We start from the raw sequence: 27,234 nt of genomic DNA on the forward strand, positions 1-27,234 counted from the left end.
AGGAAAGTGCAGGGTCTAAAGGGCGAGGGGGGGTAGGAAACTTAACATCCAATCAGAGCTGCTGCGTGGCAGCGCTGGAGCCAATCAGGAGAAGCCATACCATGAACCAGCCTTCCCACAGCCTAAAGCCCCCCTGGGCCCATGCCTTGCCCCTCTGCACCGCATTGATAATGCCCGCGGGAGAGGTTTTTACTACATCGGCTGGGAATGCGGAGGGAATGGGGCTCCAGCATGGGAGACCAGAGTGAAAAACCTCAGGTGCCCTCAGGGAGACAGGAATTTGGAGAAAATGATAGAGGCAAGGCCAAAAAGAAGACCACTTCAGTCAGAGGAGGTGCACTAATGGGGTACCTTTATGCCCAGGGGCAGAAGCTGGCTGAGGAAGGCTTTATTGATCCAGGCAAGGTTCCCCCAAATGTTCCAGATTCCTTTTTCCTCCAGCTCAGCCAGCATGGACCACTGCCTCTATGCCCGAGACTTCATCGACAGGTACTTTCTCAGGCAGAGGGCCCCCACTACAAGAAGGATCCCCACAAGGGCTGCGATGGAAGTGGAGGCCAAGGCTTTGGATGCAGGGCTCCAAGCTGGAGACAAGAGGGGAGAATTAGGAACAGAGCACTTGGAGGTGTGACAACCCGCATGGACATGCTCTGGCTTGGCCCACATAACCCTTCCCCACTCTTCCCAGGGTTATAAGGGTGCCTCACCGAGGACTGGCAGCGTCATGGGTGCCGAGCTACTGAGGACCACCAGGCCATCGAGATTGAGGCGGGCGTAGCAGGTAACGGGCTGCCCGAAGTCACTGGGCCTGGCGCGTAACGCGTAAGTCAGCGTCACGTTGGCCAGATCTCGGCCGGTGAAGCGCTCCAGGCTCTCGGAGTAGATGACCCGGCCACCGCGCCTCAGTATCACCACCAGGAAGCCCACGGGGAACACGTGTGTCACATGGCAGCGCAGAGTGTACTCACTGCCCATTAAGACCGGAGGCTCCAGGATCACGCTGCGTGGCTGTTCTAAAGCAAGAGGGGGCCGCTGGGCAAGGTCCGAGGGCTCCCCCTAGCGCGACTGTCCGTTACCCCCGCTCCGTCCTCCTCCCCGCACCCCAGCCAGGCCTGAGCCCCTGTCCCTCACTGTAGGCGGTAATCCTGGCGGTGGCCCCCCGCGTTTCTCCCGCGCAGGTGACGAAGCAGTGCACATCGGAGCTCCAGGCCCTCACATCCAGCAGCTGGTAGGATACCCAACCGGGCCCACTGAGCGTGTCGCCTCGCCGCAGCTCGGTGCGGAGGCTGGAACCCTCCGGTAGGGGGCAGCTGCTGCTGCAGTTGAGCCACACTGAGCCCCCCGGCGGCACGGCCTTGAGCTCGGGGCTTATGCGCACCCAGAAGGGTGCTGAGGTCTCCGGGGGCGCGGGAAAGGGGCCTCCCGGGCCTTGCGTCCGCGCACTCCGGCGCCTCCGCGCGCTCCCGCCTCGCGGGTAGGAGGGCGACAGCAAAAGCAGCAACAAGAGGAGGAGCAGAGACCCCATGGCAAAAAGCCCGGACTGAGGGGCCCCGCGCCAGGGAGCCAAGGCTGGCTCCGGAGATAAGGAGGCCCGCAGCACCGCCTCTTCAGCCCCACCCCGGGCAGAGAGAGACAGAGGCTCCGGGGGGCCCCGGAGCCCTGCGGTATACACCCCACTCCCGCAGTTTAAGAATGGGATTCTCCACCCCATTCTAAAGCAAATGTCATCGTGTTTTTCTGGAGAGGGATCTTTAATTTTCACTAAAGTCTCAAAAGGCCCTAATAAACCCCAGATTTGGATTAGAGCCTGAGGGCTGGACCTTGAACTGGCAGCCTTCTCTTGGGGCAGGAAGTGGGAGGACAGGCCAGAAAAGGCTCCAGCTGGACATGACGCCTCCCCTCAACTCACACAAGGCCGGAAGGATGAAATAGCTTTATTAGCACAAGGGAGAGGCTTCCGCAGTTGCGAGGGGGTTCTCCCAGGCCTCTCCTCCCCACGGCCTGCAGAACCCTCGTCGCTGCAGGAATTTGGACCTGCAGACTGTTCTGTTCTTGCATGGCCCCACTGAGATGGAAACAGGTAGGACAAGGCAGGGACACACAGGGGTTGGGCACAGTTTCCTGGGACTCCATGGTTTAGCTATCAAGGAGTGAACACCCACGTTTAGGCATGCCACCAAGTGTCATTGTGAGCACTAGCAGACATGGGTATAGGTGGAGAGGTGGGTTATCAGAGGTCAGTGCCAGTGCTGGGGTGTAAGGGCTCAGTGGGTCATCTCTGGGCATGTCACCAGCTATACTTTGTCACCGTTACTAATCCCTTTCTGGGAGAAAGCAGCTTGGCCAGTGGAGTGGGAAATTCTAGCCCCACTTAATCTTTTTGCCAGGCACTCTTGTGCAGTGCACAACCAGTACAACTGTAGCTGGCGATCCTGAATGAGATTAGACTGAGAGCTCCCTGAGGGCAGGAATCAATGTTCTTCTTGTTTACCATTCTAGCCCACATAAAAGGCACTCAATAAATAGCTAGTAAGAGAACAAATGAATAAATAGGTCATCAAGAGTTGGGAACAGTCTGTGGACAGCAATGCTGGTGCTGGCTTCTGTCAGAGGACGTGTGGGGATTTGTGTTTCAGTGCTGCATGTGTCTGTGCAGGGCCACTTCTCTCTTAGGACCGTAAGGCCTCAGCACACGCAGGAGGGGGTGAGTTTCAATGTTTCCCAGTTGGGTGTCCCCATGCTGGAGGTCAGGGTCTCCATCATACACCCTCCGGCCAGGTCAGACCTTGACATCCCTCACATTGATGCCCTGAGCCTTGGCCCCTTCTTTTGTCTCAGTCCTGTGGCTCCACATCAGGTGTGAGGCCTGGAGGTTATAAGTGTGCAGGGGCCATGACCCCAGATGCTGTCTGTATCCTGACTGAGGCCTCTCTCCTGTCCTCTGGCACCCTGGGAAGGTGGGTATAGCTGAATGGCATATGTCCACCACCGTTCGATGCAGCCCTGCTTGTCACAGTTTGGGGGCTGAGGAGGTCCTGTCCGGAGGGGGTAGGCTCAGGGCGGCGTGGCTGGTGTGGTCAGTTTCATGGCAGCCTCTTCCTGGGCCTTCCGGGCCTTCTGTAGCTCATATTTCTGGATCTTCCTCTGGTAGTTATAGATGTAAATGGCTGCACCCACAGCGCCCAAGATCATCACAAATGCCACCGGAATGACGATGGCCATGTTATTCTGGTGGTCTGTGGGGAGGACACAGGGGGCGGTGAGGGTTGAGCTGCCCTCACTGCCCCTGCCCTGCCCAGCCCTGAACTCCAGCACTTACAGATCACATTGATGACAACTTCACGGGTAACCTCACCGCGAGTGCTGGTGGCCCGACACTGGTAGGTGCCTGCAACCTTCCGCTCGACGGGTCTCAGGTCCCCAATGGGTAGCAAAGCCCCATCCTCTTTCCGGCTACAGTTCAGCTTGGGGGTTGGGTTCCCCCAGGCCTGGCACCTCAGGGTCTGCTGGGAGCCTTCCTGCCATGTCCAGTTTCCCAGGCAATCCCTCTCGTTCAGTCGGGGGCCATCTGAAGAAACACAGCAAGATGAGGGACGGGGTCAGGGACCAGGACATCACTCACCATCTAGGTCTAGGTAAGAAGACTTAGGTAGGAATCTGGGGAAGGGGCTCACTAGGGTGGGGGTGGGAGTGGGTGGAGGCAGGAGTTCTCGGGGTCTTAGGGGTTGGGCCTTGGAGGTAAGGGATCATTGTCTAGCAGCCCCACTCACACAGGACACGGAGCTCCCGGGTCTGGTTCTTGTGTACCACCTGCTCAGCCACCGCCAGGGCAGCAGAGCAGAAGAAGCTGCGTCCGTTGTCCTCGGCGCTGGCATTCAGCTGCAACTGGGCCCTCGGGCCCGGAGGCCTGGCTGGGGCCCCGTTCAGCGTCACCACAGCTCCAGCCTGGGCCTCGCATTCCACGTTCACCGTAGTCCATTCCGAGACCTCGGGCTGGCTCAGGGTCAGGTTGGGAGCCGGGAAGCCTGGAGGTGGGGTGCACAGTGAGCCCCGCCCCTGGCATTAGCCCCACCCCTTCAGAAGCCCCACCTGGGTTTCTACTTACTGTAGATGGTCACGTTCTCCAGAGACCTCCGGCTCTGCCCTCCCAGATTCACCGCACACGTCAAGTGCTGGACGCCTTCTTCCTCCACCTTTCCCTCGACCAAGGCTTTGGCCAAGAGTGAGTATTCATTGTACGTGATCGTGGTTTGCAGCCTCCTGTCCCCCAGCGCCAGGTGGACCTCCGCCTCCGAGACTGGGAACAGTCCATACAGGGTGCAGCTCACCAGGCACTGTGTGCCCACTTCCAGTACCGGGTGCGTAGCAAGGTGCGGGTCGGTCGTTGGTAGGACTGGTGAGAGACAGTGGGTGTAAACAGAGAGGAGACAGACATCCTGAAGCCCTTTCCCGGGGCATTTTCATTCCCCCACCTGGAACACCCTCTTCCCGGGAGACTGTGGCCTGGGTCACCCTTGTCCCAGGACACGTGTACCACTTGCCCTGGGTCACAGCCTTCTCAGTGGATCCTGCAGTCCAGGCACCACATCCCAGAACACTCCACCCCAGTGGCCAAGAAGATGCTCTTCCCAGAAACCTTTGCAATCAAGGTTGCCACCTTCTCAATGCCCCCACGGCCAGGGGCCTCTCCTTCCCAGAGACCTCACACCCCAAGCAGGAAACCCCTGTCATCCCATCCTCTCTACTGGCTCCCCAGTGCCTCACCAAAGGTTCGGAGCTTCCTGGCTGCCGAGCTGTTCTGGAACAGTGCCAGCCCTTGGGACCGCAGGTCCAGCTCCGTGCGGCAAGAGAAATTGGCGCCGTGGTCATCTCTGCTCACCAGCACCGTGACTGTGACCTCGGCAGGCTCCCCGTCTCCCGCTGGCTGACGGCCCAGCTCCTTCCCCTCACGAAGCAGCACCACGGTGAGGTGGTCCCGGGGGGCCCCACCGGACACCATGCAGCGCAGGGTGAGGTTCTCGCCCACGGGCTGCCAGCGGGGCAGGGGGGCCAGCTCCACGCGTTCCGGGAACCCTGGAGGGGAGGGGAGTGTTGTTTGAACTGGCTGGCCGCCCGCCCACAGGAACGTCGGGGCCCTGGCTACACCTGCTCGGGAAGTCTCACCACGCTCTTTCGAGAACACACCCCAAACCACCTAAACTAGAGAGGAATGTTAAGAGCTTCAGGATAACCCAGTGAGAAGTTCCCAAGTGGTTGTGAAGGAGGCAGAATACATTTTTATTCACTGCAGCATCTGAGAGTGAAAAGTGGGAAAGAATTTCGAGGTTTGTTGCCAGGAGTCCCGGCAAATGAATACAGTTCATTTAAGCTGTCCAGTCTCTAGACGTTGTTGTAAAAAAACTCCTGTTTTTCCTTGTCCTTTTTTTGGCCTTAGCATTTTTCTCCATAGCATCCCTCACCTCTGAGGTAAGAGATCATCTACTCAGTTAATTTGCTTTTCCACTATTCCTGCCATGGAATGTCAACCCAGGAGGCCAGGGATCTTTGTCTGTTTTGTTCCCTGTTGTATCCTTGACACCCGATACGCACTCTATTTTTTTTTTTTTTTTTGGCCACGCCCCGCGGCTTGTGGGATCTTAGCTCCCCGACCAGGGATCGAACCCACGCCCTTGGCAGTGGAAGCGCAGAGTCTTAACCACTGGACCGCCAGGGAAGTCCCTTAGGCACTCTATGTTTGTAGAAAGAATAAGGTTGAGACACCCACACCGATGCGAGGCCTTTCAGGAGCTTGCTTTCAAGGGTTCCCGAATGAACCGTGTGATCCCCTGAAATGTTAAAAATCTAAGAACAACCCACAGACCCTCAGAACGAAACCCTGAATATCCCCTGAAAACACTACACGCGGGCTCGGTTGCCGGGGTCTCCATTCTGCATGAGGTAACAGAATTCCAAGCCTGGATCGCCAGTGGAAATTGCCTGCAGAGCCCTGGTGAGCTGAGGCTCACTCCCCGACCCCAGGCTCCCTAGGGAGGGGTCTTGAAGCCTCCCACTTTCAGTCCCTTCTCAAGAGGCCCTGAAATGTCACTTAAACAGTAGTGATGTTGGGAGTTGATTTTTGGACATGAGTCCACCTTCTCCCCAGGTTGCCAACCTCCTGAATAAAGCAACCTTTCCTTTTCCAACCTAAGGGGGGGAAAAAAAAAGCAGTGATGTTAAAATGTCAGGAGCCTGGAGTTGATTCCTAGCTTCGCTGGTTCTTTGTTATGGCCTGTGGGGGAGTGACTTTGCACACTGGAACAGTCCCAGCCCTCGGGGCTACAGAAATGCCTCAGTTTTCTAAGCTGTAACCTGGGGCTAATGAAGGTAGGACTATTATTATCGTTATTATTATTATTAGGACTATTATTAATTCACTTCAGAAGTTGAGAGTGACTGTACATGGGCATGAGGTTACTTTTTTTTTGACTTTTGATTAAATGTTTATTCATCTTAATTTTGCCTTTTTAAAAATTTTGAAGCCAATATATTGTGTTTTCCACATCTGAATTTTTTTGTGTGTGGTTACTTTTTAAGGTGAGAGATATGTTCTTAAACTAGACTTCTACAACACTATAAATACTCCAAACTTCATTGCAGTGTATGCTAACAGCTGTTAAAAAAAAAAAAAAAAAGGTTGAGAAAACCCTCAGACATCCAACTCTTACCTCTGACCATCTGTTGCAAACTCCAACTTGCAGAGCTGGCGGCCCCCTCAAACCACAGCCTCCAAATGGAACTCACATCTTGGAGCCCAGATCCTTGCCCTGAAGGCCAGACTGGGGGAGGAGGCCTGTTCTGCCTGTACCTCTCCTTGACTTCCCATCTTTAGTCCCTCACTAAGTCCTGGTCACTCCACTCTTCAAATATTTGTCTGCCCCTCCCTTCTCGTATGCAAAACTGCGGTCAACATGCACGACCTGGACTGGGTCCATGGGCAGCTGCTCTCTGGCTTCCTGTAAGGTCAGCCCTCTGCTCTGGATCCCTGCCCTGCTCACACACCCTCCATGGCTCCCTGTCACCCTAAGAAGAAAGTCTCAGCTCCTCGGCCTGGCATTCGAAGTCCTGCCAAACTCAGCTCCAGCCACACTGATCTGTTGATATTCAATCCCTCTTGCCTCCCCAACCCCAGGTCAGCATGTTTCCCCACTCCAAATCTTTGCCCAGGCTATTCCCTCTGTCTAGAATGCCTGTCTTTACCAACTCCTACGCATCCTTCAAGGCCCAGTTAGGGGTCACTTCCTGCAGGAATTACAACTCTTTCTAGAGAAAGCTCAGCCACCCAGAGATGCTCCCTCATCTTTACACTGGCAGTGGGGCAGGACCAAGCTCGAGTCTCTCCTAGGTGACCCCTTGCTACTGTGTGCAGCCGTCTGTTCCATTTCACAGAGGTGAAAACTAAGGCAAAGTCTGGCACCCGAAGAGGGAGAAATATATCAGGGCCAGGACTCAAACCTGGAGGACTGGGCTTTCAACTCTCAGGGTGAGATGCAGAAGGTCCTGTGAAAAGGTTTTCTGGGGGTTTTCAGAGGCCACTGGGAATGTTTGGGGACTTCCCTCACTTGGCCAGCAGCTGCTCAGACATCCTCCAAATCAGAAACAAAGCTGATGTTTGCCCCAAAGCTTCTTTTACGCAGGCCCTGTGAAGGCGGAATGTCCTCCAGGCCTCACTGCATCATTAGACCCTTCCGAGGAGGTCTCATGTGAAAAGCAACCAGGAAGCCACGTATTCCCCCCTCCCCCGCTCCCCACATCAGAGTCACCCAGTTAGTGAGGCCCATGCTGGGACTAGAACCCAAGGCTGTCTGATCCCAAGGCCAGTTGGCCAGTTCTCTTTCTTTCTTCCTTTTTTATTTTGTTTTGTTTTCATTTGAATTTCGTTTACCTACGTATTGCTTACAGTCATGCTAACTCACTGTCACACTTCAAAATGCCCAAAGTAAAAAAAAGGCACATGGAGAAAACTCGCTCCCTGTGCTCTCCCAGAGCCCTGCACCTTCTCTCCTCACAGCCAGCTATATTGTCATTTGTTGTATTTCCTTTCTGGGCCCTTTAACGCAGAAACACAGCCTCCCTAACCCCGAGCCCATGGCTCCCTAACACTGTGGGTGGCATGCCACTCATTCTGGGCATACCTTACTTTTGAACTTGACAATACATCTTGGAGCACCTGTCTCATTCTTTTACACGGTTGCATACTATTCCACGGGATGACTGAACCACAGTTTCTCTCCCCAGCCCTCCACATTTGAGTGCCTTGCAAACTTTTACCCTTTCAGATCAAGCCACAGTGAATAGCCCCACACTCCCTCAGTACCCTGGTGGGTGGGGACACCTATAGGCCCAATTCCCAGTAGTGGGTTTTCTGTGTCAAAGGACCCAGACATGTGACATTTTGAGGACTGAGTCCATACTGGGAAGTCACCCCCAAGGAATTTCAAGGAAGGGTTCTAGATGACAATGAGACTTTCAGAAGATGGGCCCCCTTGCCCTTCAGTGAGACCCTACCCGCCCCCACCCCCAAGTAACAAAGGCTGTTCCAACCTGCTGGGGACTCCCTCGTCCACCTCCCCAACCCAGGCTGCCTAGTCCAGCCCCTGGGCCCAGCCACTCACAGTATACGGTGAGGTTCATCAAAGCTGATGACTGGTTACCGAGACAGCTCGAGTAGCATATTGGAAAGCTGTCTTTTTGCACGTCACTCAGTTCAAAAACCTTCCAGTTGTTCCCATGGTCTACTTCCCTCTTAGCCAGCTGAGTCTCTAGGCCCAACATTGTGTGTTGGTCACAGGAGGTACTGCAGTTCACCGTTATGGAGGCTCCTCGGGATGTGATGGCTTTTTGAGGATGCACTGACGTTTGGGCACCTCCAGGCCCTGGAACCAAAAGATGTGGAGGGGTCAGACATGACAAATCGGGCTCATTAACATTACTGCATCCAGCCTGTTCTGGGTGCTGCGGACACAGCCTTGAACAAGACAAAACTCTGCTTTCAGCGTGGGAGACAGAAAAATTCACGAGCACACAACATAATTAATAACTGATGCTGACAAGAGCTTTGGCAAAAACAAAATGGGATGATAGAACAGACAGTGCCTTGGTGACAGGGTAGTGTGTGAGCAGAGATCTGGATGATGAGCGGGGGCTGGCCATCGAGAGAAAAGGGAAATGAGTTCCAGGAAAAGGAGCAGCAAGTGCAAAGGTCCTGAGGCAGGGTGGCTGGAGCAGAGTCACAGGGATGAGTTGGGGGGAAATGGGGTCAGGAAGATCATGCAAAGCAGTGTTAAGCCACGCCAAGGAAGTGTTCTCCATTGCGAGGACAATGGGCAGCCATGGAGGATTTTAGCAAAAGAGGGGCATGAAGTCAGTGTTCTTCCCCCCCCCCCCGCAAGAGGTCAGGTGGAGGGAGTCAGTCCTCCAGGGATAAAGGGGTTCCAGTCAGGCTGGTTCCTTACCCACTTGGACAACTGGTTTCCCCTCTCAGGACCTCATTTTCCCCATCTGTAAAGTGGGTGAATATAGTCACCCCAACCCCTGCTGATGCAAGTAACTCCTAGCACAGGGCAGGTAGCATGTGGCTGCAGGTAAGAAGGAGGGGGCTTGTTGGGATTAGCTCCCGCAGACTGTGGTACCTCCAAAGCTAAAAAGCAAAGTCTGTCTGAGCCCACCCATCTGAAAGCTGCCCCCCACCCCGCCAAAGACCTCTGCCTTCAGCTTTGGGTCTACTCCATCTGGGATGGAGGTGGGCGGAAACAGCAGCTCCATGAATTCTCAAGGGTGATTCTGGGGTCGCTTCCATTTCACAGAGGGAAATGGTGAGACCTGAAGGGAGGTCACTCAGCTAGAAAGTGGTAGAGTCCAGATTAGAGTCCGGATTAGAACGCTTCATTGAGCTGGTAACCACGGTGTGGTCTGCTCATGAATTTTTCACTCTCCTGCTTCCCGACACTGACCACCATTTGAGACCAACTGTCCCCCTTCTCCCCTCCCTCCTTCTAGCTGGAGTTGATGAAGGGCTGCTGGGGCATCCCATTCCTTAGCCTCTGCTTCCTTGGCAAGTCAGCCCTGGAATTCCCCTGAGCAGAGTCCTGGACTTCCCCCAAGGGCACGGGATGAGGAACAGAATGTCTGTGCGTGTGTGTGTTGGGGGGGGGGTCCCAGTCTACCTAAGCTTGGCACGGGGCCACATCTCTACACGGTCTGACCACCTTCTGGGGCCAGGACACAACCGCTGCGATGTGAACACTATTAACTTCTCCATTTTACAACTGAAAAAGTGAAGCTCCTCTGGGAGAGGCAGCCCATAGTCCGAAGGCACACAGCAAGCCATGATGTAGGGTCTGGATTTGAACCCATGGCTGTTGACTTTCAATCGATGGCTCTAGCCCCAACTTCCCATAAACAGCTACCTAAGTACCAGTGTCCCCAGCCGGTGGGGAGCCGGTCCTCCTACCGCTCCCAGGGCGCAGCCCAGATCCCAAGAGCTAGCCCGACGGCAGCCCCCCCACCCCTGATCACCTGGGAGCAGAGCCCCGAGCAGGGCCAGGAGCGCAAGCAGCGCGGGATGGGCAGCGCCGGGAACCATCGCAGGCGGAGGCAGGGCGGACGAGGTGGCGCAGAGGCGTGGGCGCGGACTGTGGAGCTGAGGACCTTGTGGGTCCTTTTATAGCGGCCAGCCAAGGGGGGCCGAGGGGGCGGTGCTGCCTTCCCGGAAACCTCGCGCTTTCCTCTCCGGAACGAGGGCTCTGGCATTTCCGGATTGAGAGGGTGCCGGGGCCGAGCAGGGTTGTACCCTCTCGCGGGCCGCTCTCGCACCGGAATTTCCGAATTGAAGTAGTGAGGGCTGCCTGGCGGCAGCGGCCAGAAAACAACCCGGAGACTGCTCCCGGAGCTAGGGGTCCCGTCCCCGGGCTCGGCTACCCCGATTCCGCGTTTACACAGTGCTTTATTGGATACTGCCAACCACCCTGGACGGTAGGGACTAAACTGAGGGGTAAACTGAGGCTCCAAGCTGCGAGGTCATTCGAACTCCAGTCTGACTCCCCAGCGCAAGCAGGCCTCTTTAACCGAGTGGACGGTCCCTCGTTTCGGTGGGGCCCCAGGAATCTTCCTGGGGCGCTCTCGATCAAGGGTGCCCCTCCCCAAAGGGGCATGTCCCCGCCCAGTGACACCGAGATTCTCTGAGAAGCGGCCGCAGAAAGCCCAGGCACTTTCTGTGAACCCTGGGGGAGAGGACGTAAGGCGCATCACGTCCGGGGCTCCGCGTCCCCCACCGAGGGGGGTTCCCACTCCCCCGCGGCCTCGCTTCCCCTTTCGGCCACCAGCGCGGGGGCGTCTTTACAGCTTCCAGAAAAAGGAAGGAAGGCGCGTGGTCCTGACGTGCCGAGCCCCTCCGTTGCAGTCCCCAGGCTCCGCGGGGAAACTGAGGCCGCAGACCTTGACGGGGGAGGAGAGAGGGGGCGCCCGAATGCTTGCCTTCTGCAGGGAAACTGAGGCAGCTCCCAGGCCCCGGAATGGGGCGGGGAGAGGGGGCGCTCAAACCCCTGTCCTCTGCTCGCAGCTCCCGTAACTCGAATCGCGGGCGCCAGCACTAAATCTGTACGGGTGTTTGCCCCGGCTTGTTCCATTAGGGTGTTTGGGGAACATTGTGAGGTCCCGCGCCGCGTCTATAGGCCGTCCCACGCCACCGCCTCCCCCCAAGCCACGCCTGCGCTTGTGACCACCCAAGACTCGGCATCCACCACGTCAGGGCTGGGGATCCTGGCGTCTCCGAGCGCAGAACCCAGCCGCCTAAGGCTTCCTGTTGTGGCGCGCGCGCCGCGTCGCCAGGGAGACCTCAGAAGGGCCAAGGAGGTCGCGCAGCAGACGGGGAAGGGAGGGGGCTTCAAGGACGCTCGACCCCTTCCTCCCGGGGAAGGGGCTGCGAATTACTCGCCAGCCGGAAAAGAGTCCCTCGCTCCGCCCCGATTGTTCCTAAGGAATTTCCACGGGGATCTTTCTTCTTGCAGTGTGGAAGGTGTTGAATTCCCGCCCCAAACGCACTGGGCAAAGGCGCAGAGCGGGGGCCGGGGACGTCCCTGGGAGGGTCTGGGAAAATCCTCCGCCGGGGGGTCATTTTCCGGAGGATTTTTACCAGGTTCGGATCACTGCTTACTTTGGCCTCTGTCCCAAGTGCGCGGGCGGCGAGCTCCCCCGCGCGGCTCTGGTCCCCCTTACAGCGGTAAAATCGTGCTTCTTCCTTCTGTCTCTCAACACTTGCTACGCAGCGTCGATTGAGAGCCTGCTGTGTGCCAGGCATCGTTCCAGGTGCTGGGGACGCAGCAATGAACAGAATAGACCAAAATCCCTACCATCATGCAGAGATCGTCTTAGTCCGGACGACAGAAACAAAAATAAGGTATATGGAGACATAGCTTGTGATTAGTGCTAAGAGAGAGTAAAGCAGGGAAGGGAATAGGAAATGTGAAGGTTAATAAACCTTTAAATAGAGTATTCTGGGAAAGACTGAGAAGGTGACATTTGAGCAAAGAGCAGAGAGTCCTGACAATATCAGGGAAGGAATGTACCAAGCAGAGAGCACTGAATGTGCCAAGGCCCTGAGGTAGGAAGGAGCTGCCTTAAGGAACAGCCAGGAGGCTAGTGTTGCTGGAATGCAGTAAGGGAGGGAGAGGATTGGAGGAGAGGAGGGAAGGAGGGAATGGGGTAGAGCATGGCCTGGGGAGAACCTTGGCCTTTCCTCTCAGTGAGGTGGGAGCCATGGAGGGGTCTGAGCAGAGCAGGGACACGCCCTGACTCAGGCCTTTACAGGCACCCTCCTAAGACAGCAGGAGCTAGAGTCAGGTAGTGGGGAGGACAGGGTAGAAGGAAGCCAGGAGACGGGAGAGGAGGTGACTGCTCCAGTGCGGGGGAGCAATGATGGAGCCTGGAGTGGGCAATGGCGCTGGGGAGATACGGTCCAATTTGGCATTTATTTTGGCAGCAGGTCCAACTGTGTTTGCTGGGATGTGGGGGGCAGGCAGAGTCAAGGTCAACTCCTTGGTCTTGCTCTGAGGTCCTAGGAGGGTGGAGGGCCATTTCCTGAGATGAGAATGGGGTGATAATAGGGGGCAGTTTGGCAGAAGAAGCACGCACCCCCTAGTCTATGTTCCCTTTGTGCTTTCTTGAAAGAAAGGGAAGCAATGTTCCCCATCCCTTTGCTGCAGCTACCAGGAAGGGCAGGGCTTCCTCCAGGGTGCCAGGCAGTCTCAAGAAGGTCAGGGAATGGCCCCACTGCAGACCAGAGGCTGTGGACCCAGGGCAGAAATACCCAAACCCCACTCCATGGCATCATGCCTGCTCGCCCCTCATTCTGAGGTCTGGCGTGACCACCTTGCAGTTCCCTTGACCTGGAATGCTCTTCTCGTCCCTGATATGGCCAGCCCTTTCTTAATGGCCTGAGCCTCTTCCTAAAAGCTTTTCCGGACGCTCCCTGACTCCCTGACTCCTTCCATCCTGGGCCACACCCTAAACGTTCCCTGTCACTTGCTCTAATGGTTTCATTACTGAAACTTCATTCACTTGCTGAAATTCTTTTGATTGACCTGTGTCACGTTCATTTGCGTGAGCTCCAGAAGGCCAGGGACCCTCTCAGCTCCAGCATCTGAATCAATGTCTGGTCATTATAGGCAGATGGTCAATACATATGTGTTGAATGAATGAACTTCTCTTATTCTCTGAACATTCTGCACATGCTGTTCCTCCAGCCCAGAATTCCCTTCCTACTGCTTTTACAAGAGGTTACCAGAGGATTTCATCTACCAGGTTGTAACAGGGCTAGGAGCACAAGGAATTGAACCTGGCCCCAGCAGTGAGAGTGCCAAGTCCACTGGACCGCCAGGGAATTCCCAGATGTCTTTTCAAGAGAACAACTTTGTTTCCTTCAGATAAATACCCAGAAGTGGAATTCCTGGATCATATGGTAGTTCTATTTTTATTTTTTAAAAATTTTTATTGAAATATAGTTGATTTATAACGTTATAGGTAGTTCTATTTTTAATTTTCTGAGGAACCGCCATACTGTTCAGGCCATCGTCTGAGTAATATTCCATTGTAAGGCTATATCAGTTTGTTTATCCATTCATCAACGGATAGACATTTGGGTTGTTTCCACATTTTGGCTCTTATGAATAATGCTGCCATGAGCATTCAGGTACAAGTTGTTGTATGAACATCCTTTATTTCTTTTGGGTATATACCTTGGAGTGGAATTGTTGAGTCCCATGGTAATTCCATGTTCAACTTTTTGAGGAATTGTCAGACTGTTTTCCATGGCAGCTGCACCATTTTATCAATACATTCCCACCAGCAATGTACAAGGGTTCCAGGTTTGCAATTTCTCCACATCCTTGCCAATATTTATTTTGTTTTATTATTATGGTGATTGCCATTCAAATGGGTGGGAAGTGGTATCTCACTGTGGTTCCCCAGTCCTTCTGATCTGTCCAGTGGATAAGCCAAGCACAGTCCTGCAGCAAAGGCAACTGGGGGTGTGCACGGACCAGCAAGTACCGAGGGGATGTGGCCAAAGTGCACCTGCCACCAGCTGTGACCTTGAGCAAGCCACTTCCCCTGGTGGTACCTAGATGGCCTCAGCTGTAGAAAGGGATGGTAATGCATCCCTCAAAGGGTGGGTCTAAGATTTTTCTTCTTTTTTTAACATTATTTACTTACTTTGGTTGCGCCAGTTCTTAGTTGCATCAGGTGGGCTCCTTAGTTGTGGCTCGTGGGCTCCTCAGTTATGGCATGTGAACTCTTAGTTGTGGCTTGCATGTGGGATCTAGTTCCCCGACCACAGGTCGAACCCGGGCCCCCTGCATTGGGAGGGCAGAGTCTTATCTGCTGCCTCACCAGGGAAGTCCCGAGATTTCAGTAAGACCATTCATGTGCAGTGAGAACAGATAACAGGAGTTACAAGTTGTCTGTTTCCATAGGACTCAGCTCTGAGAATCCCCCCTCAAACTTCCTAGGCAGAAATACAGACTTGCTCCTCTGTTCCCACAGGTTAGTTCATTCTAGCATCACGGTTCCTCATCAGAGCCCCAGGGTGTAAAGCAAAAATGCATGCCGTTTGGATGTTGATCAAAATATAACTTGGGGGCTTCCCTGGTGGTGCAGTGGTTGAGAGTCCGCCTGCCGATGCAGGGGACACGGGTTCGTGCCCCGGTCCGGGAAGATCCCACATGCCACGGAATGGCTGGGCCCATGGGCCATGGCCGCTGAGCCTGCGCGTCCGGAGCCTGTGCTCTGCAACGGGAGAGGCCACAACAGTGAGAGGCCCGCGTACCGCAGAAAAAACAAAAACAAACAAACAAAAAAAACATAACTTGGCTTCTCCTTCCGCTCTTTGAAAGTTTATTCTGTGGTGGACTCTGCCTTGCCCCTGGCTGAGAATCCTGCCCCGGACTCAGGTCCCGATCAGCATCACGTTCAAATCTCGGAACTTGGTGTTGGATGGGAGCCCCAGGTGAGGCTTCTCCAGGCTGGAAGCCTTGGTAGAGAAGAAGGGCCTAGTCCCCCTGCTGTTGACCCTCTTTCTGTCCCCCTCACCTCCTCTCACCAGCCTGTGGGTCCCTCCTGCCCAGCCAGGTGCAAGGAGGAGGGGACAGGGCGTTTCCTCCATGGCTGGTGGCTTTGCCCTTTTGGGTACCCCAGCAGCGTGTTAAAGTGTTCTGGGGGGGCTCTTTGAGGCCTCCTCTTCCTGGAGACCCCTTCGCTGGCATGGAGGCATCTTTGATATGGGTGGTGGCTCTTTCCTCAGCCCTTGGGGTCTGATCCTACCCTCTTATTTCTCCTGGTCCATGCTGACCACCAAGAAGCAGACACCCTGACTCCACCATGAGAACCGCCTACCTCTCGCCCCTGGATCTCCTGGGAGTCAGATCCCAGCCCTGTTGACTCACTCGAACTTTCTTAAGCCGGGGGCAGCCTGAGTCTTTGGTGTCCTGCCTTCAGGGATATTTTCCAGAGGCTGTGAAGTCACCTTCCTCTCTAGGCTCTGGGTCAACGCATGTCCCAAGAGGGTGATAGGGCTTTTTGTTTTGCTTTGGCCGTGCCGCGCAGCATGTGGGATCTTATTTCCCCGACCAGGGACGGATGTGCAGGCAGCAAATCTGAAGCTCCTCTGAAGAAATGTCTTCACCCATCTCTCTCTTTCTAAAAAAAAAAAATTATACAGAATTTCAAAATAGACATCAGCAAAGAGGACATGTGATGAAGCCACATGTGCCAACTTCCACAGTCCTCATGGCCAATCCTGTTCCTTCCTTCCCCTTACACCCTGTCATGGGTTCAACTACGTGTCTTCCCCAGGGGAAAAAAAAAGTGCTAACCCCCAGATTGTGATCTTATTTATAAATAGGGTCTTTGCAGATGATCAAGTTCACGTGAAGTCATTAGGGTGGGCCCTAACCCAACATGACTGTTGCGCTTATAAAAAGGGGAAATTTGAACACAGGCACACACAGAGGGACAATGCCATTTGAAGATGATGACAGAGATCAGGGTGATGTATCAGGCCAAGAAATACCAAGGATGCCAGCAAACCACCAGAATCTAGGGGAGGGGGATGGGACAGAGCCTGCCTCACAGCCTCTGAAGGAATGACTTGATCTTGGTCTTCTGGTTCCAAGAACCATGAGACGGTATTTTTCTGTAGTTGAAGCCCTAGTCTGCGGTACTTTGTTAAGGTAGCCTAGGGAACTAATACACATACTATGCCCTGATTATTAGCACATTGTAGACCTCGGATCATTTTTTTCTGATGTCTTTTTCCATCCTTGATCTGGCAGAGGGATCCCAGTGTCAGCAACAGGTTCTGACCCCTTCCTTCACCCTGTTTCCTGATGGCTGTGAGGTGGACGACTGAGCCTGATTACGCATAGCTACGACTAGGCTGGGCACTGTCAGGACAACAGATGGGTCTTACTTGGGGCCTCGGTGTCCCTGCGGAGCTGGTGAGAGGCACAGGGAGAGGTAGGTAATGGTTTGGGTTTAGCCCAGCATTTCCCAACCAGCCTCTGCACCCCTCCTTCTTTTTTAAAAAAAAATAAATTTTATTTATTTAGGCCGCATTGGGTCTTCGTTGCTGCATGCGGGCTTTCTCTAGTTGTGGCGAGCGGAGGCTACTCTTCGTTGCAGTGCACGGACTTCTCATTACGGTGGCTTCTCTTGTTGCAGAGCACGGGCTCTAGGCGCGCGGGCTTCAGTAGTTGTAGCTCATGGGCTCTAGAGCGCAGGCTCAGTAGTTGTGGTGCATGGGCTTAGTTGCTCCGTGGCATATGGGATCTTCCCAGACCAGGGCTTGAACCCATGTCCTCTGCATTGGCAGGTGGGTTCTTAACCACTGTGCCACCAGGGAAGTCCCTGCACCCCCTTCTTACTACTGGCTCCAAATAGCTTTTTCTTTTTTTTTTTTTTTGCGTTATGTGGGCCTCTCACTGTCGTGGCCTCTCTCGTTGCGGAGCAGAGGCTCCGGACATGCTGGCTCAGCGGCCATGGCTTAGCTTTTTCTTCTTTTAATTAATTAGGCTGTGCCGGGTCTTAGTTGCCACACGCAGGATCTTCACCACGGCATGCGGGACCTAGTTCCCCCACCAGGGATTGAACCCGGGCCCCCTGCATTGGGAGTGCAGAGTCTTACCCACTGGACCACCAGGGAAGTCCTAGCTTTTTCTTTTTTACTCAGTCAAATCTGATGCTTTAAGGATCACAATTTATGTTCATTGAGGACTTTCAAAGAACGTGTTGTAAGCTCTGAAGGCACTCCCAAGAAGCATTCCAGAGATGTTTTCAGCGAGGAGCAGCCCAGTCGATGGGTCACTGCGGCCGCCTGGTTAGGCCTGCACACCAGATGGCAGTTCTGGCTTTTTTTTTGCATTCATACTGTTTTATTTTTTAAGATTTTTAAAATAAATTTTATTTTTGGCTGCGTTTAGTCTTTGTTGCTGCATGCGGGCTTTCTCTAGTTGCTGCAAGCGGGGGCTACTCTTCGTTGCGGTGCGTGGGCTTCTCGTTGCGGTGGCTTCTCTTGTTGCGGAGCATGGGCTCTAGGTGCATGGGCTTCAGTAGTTGTGGCATGTGGGCTCAGTAGTTGTGGCTCGCGGGCTCTAGAGCGCAGGCTCAGTAGCTGTGGTGCGTGGGCTTTGTTGCTCCGCGGCGTGTGGGATCTTCCCGGACCAGGGCTCAAACCTGTGTCCCCTGCATTGGCTGCCAGATTCCTAACCGCTGCACCACCAAGGAAGCCCCGGGCTGAGTTTAAAGAAACTGACCTCGTTACTTTATAGTCTGTATTGTGACAATTAGCAACAACAACAACTTGTGGGGGGCAAATAACACCAGCAGACTCAAGGATCAGGATACCGGTTTGGTGTTTTTAAATGTTTATTCACTCATTTATTGACCACGTTGATACTGACTCTGTGCTTAGGGAAAATCAGTGATGAAAGCTCAGATCTTCACACTGCACCCACTTGGGGAATCAGGTCCACACTTGGACTGAAGGACCATAATAAATGGGACCACAAGCCCCGTCAGGGATGCAAGCGCTCGGTGAGAGTGCTTGGGATTGGGAGGCACCATGAGTGGGTTCCTAGCGATGGCTGGTTCTCTGCGTGCTCCGAGGCTGACTCACCCCAGAAAAGTTGATGGTGGGTCATTTCTATAAACAGTGCCTTGAGGCAGCCGGGTACCCAGCGGTGCCGTGCACCGGGGAAAGAGCCTAACTCGCCAAATGGAATTATTCACAAAACGGCAATGAGCTGTTGTTCTGTTTCTCCTCTTTGATTAAAAAGTAAAATTTCTTACACAAAAGAGACTCGGGGCAGGAGCTGCCCCAAGCTCCTGTCGGCGGCCCCTTCCCGGTAGTGATGCCTGCTTGGCTGCTCTGTGAGTGGCCTCAGCTTCCCACCGGGATGAGGGGTTCTGGCCGCCCTTGCAGGGTGAGCGGGAGGCTCCCAAGCCCACCGGGGGCTCGGCCGGGCTCGGAGCAGGCGCACCGCGTGGACAGCGAGCAGGAAGGAGGCTGGCCGATGGGCCCTGGGGGTGCCGCGTGGGGCTCAGGGGAAATCGCGGTAGGGCAGGCGGAAGGGGTAGAGGGGCGTGTGGCGCGAGTCGTGCCAGAGCAGCTTCTCCTCCAGCAAGGCGACGGTCGGCAGGGTCAGGACCAGGGTCTGGTGCTTGAGCATGCTGTGCACGTTCAGGCCTGGGGGGGCGGGGTGGAGGCACAGTCAGGGCGGGTCCCCCCGGCCCCCAACAGAAACACCAGGGTCTGGTGTAGCGTCCGGAGCCCCGTAGCCTGGGTTCAAACCCTGGCTCAGTCGCTCACCCCCAGCGAGACCCTGGGCAAGAGACTGCCCTTAGCTCGTCAACTTCCAACCGAGAGCATCCTAAGTACCCAACTCTGCCCTGCGCTTGGGCACGGTTCCCACCTCACACCCCAGTGCGGGAGGCTGACGGTAAACAGAGCAGATAAACAAACAATGTACTGAGGGAGGCCCATGGGGCTGCAGCGAGTGATGAGGGGAAGGAAGGGGAGAGCAGGGCAGGGCATGCAGGGTCTGTGGTCCTCCAGGGAAGACTTGGGCTTTTACTCTGAGTGACGAGGGAGCCCTGGAGGGTGGTGGGCAGAGGAGGGACAGGACCTGACTCAGGTGCTCAGGCGCCCTCTGGTGGCCGTAGTGGGAGCGGGGGGACGGGAGTGCAGGACAGACTGTGGGGAGGAGTCGGTCAGCAGGAGCCTGGGACCAGGGCACAGGCCACTGTGCCCTAACTGTGCCAGTCCAGGAAGATGGTGGGAGCTGGCCCAGGGCGGTGAGAGGCGGTGGGATTCTGGATATGTTTGGAGACAGCGCTGACAGGGTGAGCTAACAGACCGGAGTGGAGGGGGACAGTGTGGTTTGGGGCCAGAGCTGCTGGGAGGAAGGTCTCGTGTGCCAGATGACTAGCAGAGCCCACGTGCCGCTGTCCAGGAGGCAGCCGGGCACACAGTCAGGAGACCAGGAGAGAGCCCTGGGGATTAGTCACCATAGCCACTGGTGTGACGTACTCAGGACAGCCCTGATCCTGCGTCTCCGAGTGAGGAGCCGGGTGGGGCCAGCCAGTGGGCCCTCAAACTCACTCCACGCCTGGCACCGTGGCCCAAGCTTGGACAGATGTGACCTCAGAGTGTTTTCTGTTTTTTGGCTGCACCGTGCAGCTTGTGGGATCTTAGTTTCCGGACCAGGGATTGAACCCGGGCCATGGCAGCGAAAGCATGGAGTCCTAACTACTGGACCACCAGGGAATTCCCCTCAGAAGTTTTCTTTAAGAAACACATCATTCTCCCAATATTCCGTCTGGGCAAACTGAGGGTTGGGTGGGGGAGGGTGGTCACTGCCCAAGGCCACTCTGTGACCAAGCTGCAGATACAGGATTTGAACTGGCCCATGCTGTACTCTCTGGGGGTCTGGGAGACAGAGCGGGGCCCTTTGCTCACCAATAGCAGGGACTAGGCTGAAGGTCTTCAACCCAGAGGCAGCTGCCACAATGTTCTGGGGCATGTCCTCGTGTTCTCTGAAACAGAGGCCAAGAGGTGAGCCCCTGCCGAGGACGGACCGCCCCCCCGTCCCCCTACCCCGGCCACCCCTGCTCTGCCCGGCACCCTCACAAGTCCACAAGGAGGACGGAGTCGCCCCAGCGGCGGTAGCGGGCCAGCTCCATCAGGTACTGGGGGTCTGCGGTCGGCAGCTCCAGGGAGTCCACGATGTGCAGGTCGTCCTGGTGGGAGGAAAGGACAGTCTGAGCCCACCCTGCACCCACAGCCCACACCCCAGGACCCCCGTGGCTCCCAGCAGGACTGCTGCTGTACCTGGGCCAGCTTGACCGTCAGCGCCACCTTGAGGCCCTGCACCCGCACTTTCATGGGCAACATGTAGTAGTAGCTTGTGGGGCCCCGGGGGCCATGGGCAACGCCTCCTGTGGGGGCAGAGGTACGTGAATAGGGGAAGGCCCCAGCCGGGCTTGGAGGTCAGAAATCTGCCCCAGGGGCTGGCACAGGGGAGGTAGGAGGGAGGCTGCCCTCGGCCAGGCAGAACCCCAGCAAAGAGGGCAGGGCCTCAGGTAGGGATGGAGAGGGGAGGTTGCATCAGGCATCACCTGGGACAGGTAACTTCACCTCACGGGGGCTTGGTGTCTTCAGCCGTCAAACCTGGGGTGAGGATGGTCTACCCGTGTGTCCTCCCTCTGCTGGGCGCTGGGAGTGCAGCAGGGAACATGCAGGACAGGATCCCTGCCCCCACGCCATTCATATTCAGCCAGACTTGATCCCAGAGGGAACCAGGCAGCACAGGGGGTTGCAGAGGGTGGGGAGACCCAAAGAGGGTCAGGGAGGGCTTCCTAGAGGAGGCATGGCCCAAACACATCGGAAGGATGAGAGGGATTGGCCAGACAAATGGGAGATGACTCTGAGTCAGCTCTGTTTGGTCTTGGAGGGTGTGCAAGGGACAAGGCGGTGCGGTCTGCAGCCACCAGGGCCTGGAAGGCCAAGATGAGGGGCTCAGACTTCACGCAAAGGCCGCAGGAGCTGGGAGGTTTAGGAAGAGCCCTCTGGGTGCTGCGTGAAGTGTGGGCCAGGAGAGGTGAGATGGGAAGTGGGGCAAAAGGGGCTGTGGCCATGGCCTGATGAGAGGCCAAGGCCAGAGCTGCAGGGAAATGGGGCGAAGTGGATGGACTCTCCAACCTCTGACCGCACGTGGGCAGACCTGCTCACCTCCTCGCCAGATTGGGGAGCGGATGCTGCCATGCCTGGCGCGCCCACTGCCTTTCTGTGGCCAGGGCTTCCGGCCACCGCCCCGCACCTCGGCCCTGGTCTTGGTCTTGGCATAGCTCTGTGGGCGCAGAGTGAGGAAAGAGTCAGGTTCCCAAGGGAGGTGCCATTGCAGACGAAAGGTGCCAGGCCCAGGAACACAGCAGTGAGCTGGGCGGACTGGCCTGCTGCTGGGGAGCCGGACAGGAGACACAGAGACTGGGGCTCCATCGGGACAAGCACGGAGTGCTCTGGGAGGGAGAGAGGAAGGGAGAGATAAATCAAGAGTTCCCTCCTGCACTCCAGAACGTCAGCCTCAGAGAGGCAGGGGCTCTGCTGCCTGACACACAGTATGTACTTAGTATTTTTTGAATGATTTCCATGTAGCTGTAACTAAAAGGAAGCTGGGGGAATTCCCTGGCTGTCCAGTGGTTAGGACTCTGAGCTTCCACTGCACGGCACAGGGGTTCGATCCCTCGATCCCTGGTCAGCGAACTAAGATCCTGCAAGCCACGTGGCCATAAATAAATAAGTAAAATTAAATAAAAAAATAAAAGGAGGGCTTCCCTGGTGGCACAGTGGTTGAGAGTCCGCCTGCCGATGCGGGGGACACGGGTTCGTGCCCCGGTCCGGGAGGATCCCACGTGCCGCGGAGCGGCTGGGCCCGTGAGCCATGTCCACTGAGCCTGCACGTCCGGAGCCTGTGCTCCGCAACAGGAGAGGCCACAACAGTGAGAGGGAGGACTCGCCAGACTTGAGGTGGGCGGATGGAAGGCGGGGACTCTGATTGATAACAGCATCATCAGCGCTCTTGGCGTAAGATCCAAACACCTCACGTTGCCCCTGTTGACCTCCATGGCCACACTGGGCCCCTTCTGATCCCTGCCACAGAGGCTTTGCCTGTGTTGCTCCGACACCCTCCACCCCAGCCCCACTGCCCGCTTCACCTGGTTAGCGCCTGTCACACACCTGAGGTTAAACGCCCCTTTCTCTGAGACAACTTCCCTAATTATACACTTACAGGCATGACTACTTGATTCATGTTCTCCTCACCAGCTAAGACTGGGAGCTTCAAAAGGACAGGGACCTTGCCTGTCTTGTCCCCCAGCACAATGCCCAGGGTACAGTGGCAGTTCACAAAATGCCTGGCAAATGGCCCATCGGTGAATGGGTCAGGAGAGAGAAGATGGGGCCTGAGCCCCACAGTCCAGAGAAGACACAGCAGGGGCGTCCTCTGCCCCCCCCACCCCCGCCCCACTCAGGGCACTCACAATTCTCTTGAAGTTCTTCTGCCAGATGGCAACCTGGTGCAGGATATCCAGCCTGTGGAGGAAGGAGACACGACAGGCCCACTTCCACTTAAAACCCTCTCCGCCTGACTAGATGAAAACTCCGGGGCTTCCCTGGTGGCACAGTGGTTGGGAGTCCGCCTGCTGATGCAGGGGACACGGGTTCGTGCCCCGGTCCAGGAGGATCCCACATGCCGCGGAGCGGCTGGGCCCGTGAGCCATGGCCGCTGAGCCTGCACATCTGGAGCCTGTGCTCCGCAACGGGAGAGGCCACAACAGTGAGAGGCCCGCCCGCGTACCGCAAAACAAACAAACAACAAAAAAAAAACTCCGGCTCGTCCCCATCCACTTCCAGGGCCCTGTGTGACCTGCCCCGGTCCCTCTCTGAGCCCATCTTGCACCACCTCCAGCTCCACTCTGTGTCCGTTCTATGGAGTCCAGCCTCCAAGCCTCTGCACTTGCCGTTCCCTCTGCCTGAAATGCTCTTCCCCTGGCTGGTTCCTTTTCTGCCTACCAGTCTTAGCCCAAATGGTATCTCCAGGAGGAGTCCCCTTGCTAAAGAGGACTTTACCTTACTCCTTTCCTACCATTACGACTTCCTTACTGCCACTTCTTTACAGACTGGTTTGCCTCTCTACCCCTGTGCTGCTCCATACAGTACACACTGGCCACATGTGTCTGGCCACCCCTGAAAGGTGGCCAGTGCCACATGGTGAAACAACACGATTTTAGATTTATCAGGCTAAACGAAATATATTATTGAAATCAATCTCATTTGTTTCTCACTATTTGAAAGAAAACTTGGCTACTGGAAGAATTTCAGTTACATGCATGGCTCGCATTGGACAGTGCTGCCAGGCTGGTTTGCCAGGGGTTGGCAAACTATGGCTAGTAAGGCCAAATTTGGCCTGCTGCCTGTTCTTGTAAATATGTTTTACTGGAACACAGCCAGGCTCATTCACTTACACACTGCCTGTGGATGCTTTTGTACTACATCAACAAAGATGAGGAGTTGCCATGGAGACGTTACAGCCTGCAAAGCCCAAAACATTTACTCTCTGGCTCTTTACAGAAAAAGTTTGCTGATCCCGGCTTAGACTGGGAGCAACATCAGCAACCTCGGTGCTCATTCACTGCTGTATCCCTGACCCCTAGGATGGAATCCGGCACATAGTAAGTGCTTCATAAGTATCTACAGAATAAACAAAATACGTCGTTTTTATCACCCTCTAGCAGACTGGGACTCTGTAAAGACAGAGAGCAAACCATATAAATAAGTAACAGTAATAGATTAATAGCACTTATGTGCCAGACACGTACACGTAAGAGACATCACACACCTTGGCAAGCGAAAACTTGGTCCTGGGAGTTGGCCCATATAGGGTTGAGATCTGGCTCTAAAGTTTATAAGCTGTGTGACCTTGGGCAAATTTCTTAACTTGTCTGTGCTCAGTTTCCTTACCTACGAAATAAGAATAATAGAATCCATTCCTGGGGTTGCTATGAGGATCTAGTTAACTAAACTGCAAGTAGGGTGACTTCCCTGGTGGTCCAGTGGCTAAGACTCTCCGATCCCAATGCAGGGGGCCCAGGTTTGATCCCTGGTCAGGGAACTAGATCTCACATGCCACAACTAAAAAGGTTCCGCATGCCGCAACTAAGGATCCTGCATGCTGCAACGAAAATCCCCCACGCAGCAACCAAGATCCTGCGTGCGGCAACTAAGACCTGACGCAGCTAAATAAATATATATTTTTAAAACGTAAATACGCTCCCCCCCCCCCCCAAAAAAAGGGAATTCCCTGGCAGTCCAGTGGTTAGGACTCTGTGCTTTCACTGCTGAGGGCTGAGGTTCAATCCCTGGTTGGGGAACTAAGATCCTGCAAGCCACGTGGCCAAAAATAAAATAAAATAAAATACAAATAGACTGTCACAGGCACACAGTAAGGACTTAACCACTGTTAGTGCTCATTTTTGCAAAAACCAATAACAGCAACAATAACCAACATTTCTACAGACCATATTATGGGCTAGAATGATCTCATTTAATCGTTTGAGGTTTGACAGAATAGAGACACTGAAGCACAAGGGGGAAGGCAGGATTTGAATCCAGTCACTCGGGTTCCAGAGCTCTGCGTCCCTAACCCTCAGAGGATGTTACCTCTCAGCCCTCACCTTCACACAACTCTGCAGCAAGAAAAACCATCATTCTCTCTTTTTTTTTTTCATCACTCTCTTCTAACAGGTGGAGAAACTGAGGCTCGAGTCCAGGTCATCCTGATTCCTAAATCCCCGCTCCTCGTCCCTCTGCCACCCAGTTTACCATTTCGGCTCCCACTTACCTGGGCGTCGCGGAGAAAACGTCTGGGTGCAGCTCGGTCAGACCCAAGCGCTCCTGCTCGTAGCCCCGCAGGGACTCGACCCAGGCCTGCACGGGACGCCGGTGCGCGAGTACCGGGAGCTCGCACCTGCGCAGCACGGGCACCCGATGACCTGGAGCGATTGGGAGGTCAAGGGTCAGGAGCAAGGGTCAGAGTTTCCGGTTGCCTCCCCTCCTAGGGCAACCCCAGCAACCTCACCCGCGCTCGCCACCGGTTCTGGTTTCTCCGCCGGCTGCACTGCCTCTTCTGCCAGCGCCTTTAGGCCCTGTAAACGGTAAGCAAGACTGAGAGACGATCCCCGGACCCTCCAACCTTTGTCCTCCGACCCCGCCCTCAGTCCCCGGCCTCACCCGGCAGCCCTTGGGCCGAAGCCAGGCCCGCGCCCCTGCCCGGACTAGCTGCAGCATTGTAGGGCAGCTCCCCACGCTGAGAGAGGTCAAGGCTTCCTCTGCTGGACTCTCTCGACGCCTCGCGATGACGTCACGCCCGCGACGACGCCGGCCGGGCTTGTATTCGGCGTTAGAAAGCTGGGCGAGCAAGAGCAAAGACGGCGGGGTCCGCTAACGCCTGTCCCTACCTCCGCCCCAAGACTAACCCCAGACGCTAATTTTCACTGCTGGCCTAAAGAGCCCTCTGCAACACCTGGGAGCGCGACCCGACAGCAAGAAACCCCGCCCCCCTTCGGTCCCGCCCCCAAAGAGCCGGTGCGGTAATCCAGCCAATGAAACCTCCCTGCTCAAAGGGCACGCTCCTCGTTCAGCCAATGAGCTCGTTCAGTCTGGAAAAGTGGCTGGGCGGTGCTAGGGCGGGCACCTAAGGGAATATGGCCAATAACTGTTAGGCTTTTTTTTTTTTTTTTTTTTTTTTTTTTTTTTTTTTTTGTCGGCCACGTCCCCAGGGCCCGCCCGCTTTGGGCCTCCAAGACCGTAGCGGTTGGTTTCTCCAGAAACGTGGTTTTGTTTGCTTGTTTAAATGCAGGGCGTTATCTCTCACAGAAAGCGCTCAGGGTAGGTCCTGGCGGATCGTGCTTCTCCTCTTAGATCCCCCCAGGGCACGTCCCCCTCAAATGCGTCAGGTTAGGAGATGTGTCTCCCCCCATCTCCTAGGCCAAGGTCCTGTCGCATCTCAGACTGCCAGGACTCTCCGAGAGCAAACTGGGGAGTCCACAGATCCTGCGTTGCCTCCCCCGTCCACTCTCACCAACGGAAATCCAAACGCTCATTTTGTAGGTTCTTTGCCACGTTCCCCGTCAGGCCTCCAGGCGGCGCCACGAGCCCATAGCAGCCTGCCCTGGCGGGCCAGACCTGAGCACTTGATTACCAGTGAGAAATGGACCGAGTTTAGCCGCCGAGAACAGTGGTCTGGGAGCCAACCTCAGTGTCCTCATCTGGAAAATGGGGAGGTGTGAGATTCGATGAAATGATGGAGGCAAAGCATGCGTAGCTTTATTATTATTATTATTACTATTATTTTGAAGGTGAGTTTTATCATCAAAGCAAGACAAGAGCCAAGGTAGGGGACTTCCCTGGTGGTCCAGTGGTTAGGAATCCACCTTCCAATGCAGGGGACGGGAGTTCGATCCCTGGTGGGGGGAACTAAGATCCCACATGCTGCGGTGCAAGTAAGCCCGGGCGCTGCAACTGGAAAGAAGACTGCATGCTGCAACGAAGAGCCTGCGTGCCACAACTAAGACCCAATGCAGCCAAATAAA

General features: G+C 55.3%; 3 protein-coding genes and 1 long non-coding RNA gene across 8 annotated transcripts; 1 reads left to right on the plus strand and 3 right to left on the minus strand.

Moving 5' to 3' along the window:
* Nucleotides 1–335: 335 nt before the first annotated feature.
* ICAM4 (intercellular adhesion molecule 4 (Landsteiner-Wiener blood group)) lies at nt 336–1,540 on the minus strand. The gene is made up of 3 exons (XM_033854370.1): nt 1,132–1,540; nt 708–1,013; nt 336–584 (listed from the first exon to the last, which is right to left on the minus strand). Exons 1-3 carry the CDS (start codon nt 1,523–1,525, stop codon nt 466–468), a joined length of 819 nt encoding a protein of 272 aa, XP_033710261.1. The 5' UTR covers nt 1,526–1,540; the 3' UTR covers nt 336–465.
* A 378-nt stretch (nt 1,541–1,918) lies between these two features.
* On the minus strand, nt 1,919–10,736 carry ICAM1 (intercellular adhesion molecule 1). The gene is made up of 7 exons (XM_033854369.2): nt 10,555–10,736; nt 8,652–8,912; nt 4,765–5,073; nt 4,106–4,393; nt 3,771–4,025; nt 3,320–3,568; nt 1,919–3,236 (listed from the first exon to the last, which is right to left on the minus strand). The coding sequence occupies exons 1-7, from the start codon at nt 10,619–10,621 to the stop codon at nt 3,055–3,057; spliced, it is 1,611 nt and encodes a 536-aa protein (XP_033710260.1). The 5' UTR covers nt 10,622–10,736; the 3' UTR covers nt 1,919–3,054.
* Nucleotides 10,737–10,807: 71 nt separating this feature from the next.
* On the plus strand, nt 10,808–25,524 carry LOC141278389 (uncharacterized). Of its 4 annotated transcripts, none has more exons than XR_012331083.1 (5): nt 10,808–12,433; nt 13,779–13,993; nt 16,863–17,046; nt 17,601–24,315; nt 25,388–25,524. It is a non-coding gene; the product is annotated as an uncharacterized lncRNA (long non-coding RNA). The 4 variants fall into 4 exon arrangements; XR_012331085.1 differs by lacking the exon at nt 25,388–25,524 and having other exon boundaries at nt 10,808–12,052; nt 12,303–12,433; nt 17,601–24,925; XR_012331084.1 differs by lacking the exon at nt 25,388–25,524 and having other exon boundaries at nt 10,808–11,010; nt 12,303–12,433; nt 17,601–24,925.
* On the minus strand, nt 18,436–26,005 carry MRPL4 (mitochondrial ribosomal protein L4). 2 transcript variants are annotated; one of them, XM_033854372.2, is made up of 9 exons: nt 25,874–26,005; nt 25,722–25,788; nt 25,485–25,635; nt 23,125–23,176; nt 21,818–21,935; nt 20,918–21,024; nt 20,717–20,826; nt 20,546–20,622; nt 18,436–19,273 (listed from the first exon to the last, which is right to left on the minus strand). In XM_033854372.2, exons 1-9 carry the CDS (start codon nt 25,928–25,930, stop codon nt 19,128–19,130), a joined length of 885 nt encoding a protein of 294 aa, XP_033710263.1. In that variant the 5' UTR covers nt 25,931–26,005; the 3' UTR covers nt 18,436–19,127. The 2 variants fall into 2 exon arrangements, with proteins under 2 accessions (XP_033710263.1, XP_033710264.1); XM_033854373.2 differs by having other exon boundaries at nt 25,722–25,779; nt 25,874–26,001.
* Between the last annotated feature and the right edge of the window lie 1,229 nt (nt 26,006–27,234).

The sequence above is a fragment of the Tursiops truncatus genome, chromosome 3 (assembly GCF_011762595.2).
Source record: "Tursiops truncatus isolate mTurTru1 chromosome 3, mTurTru1.mat.Y, whole genome shotgun sequence".
In the NCBI taxonomy this organism is placed as follows: domain Eukaryota; kingdom Metazoa; phylum Chordata; class Mammalia; order Artiodactyla; family Delphinidae; genus Tursiops; species Tursiops truncatus.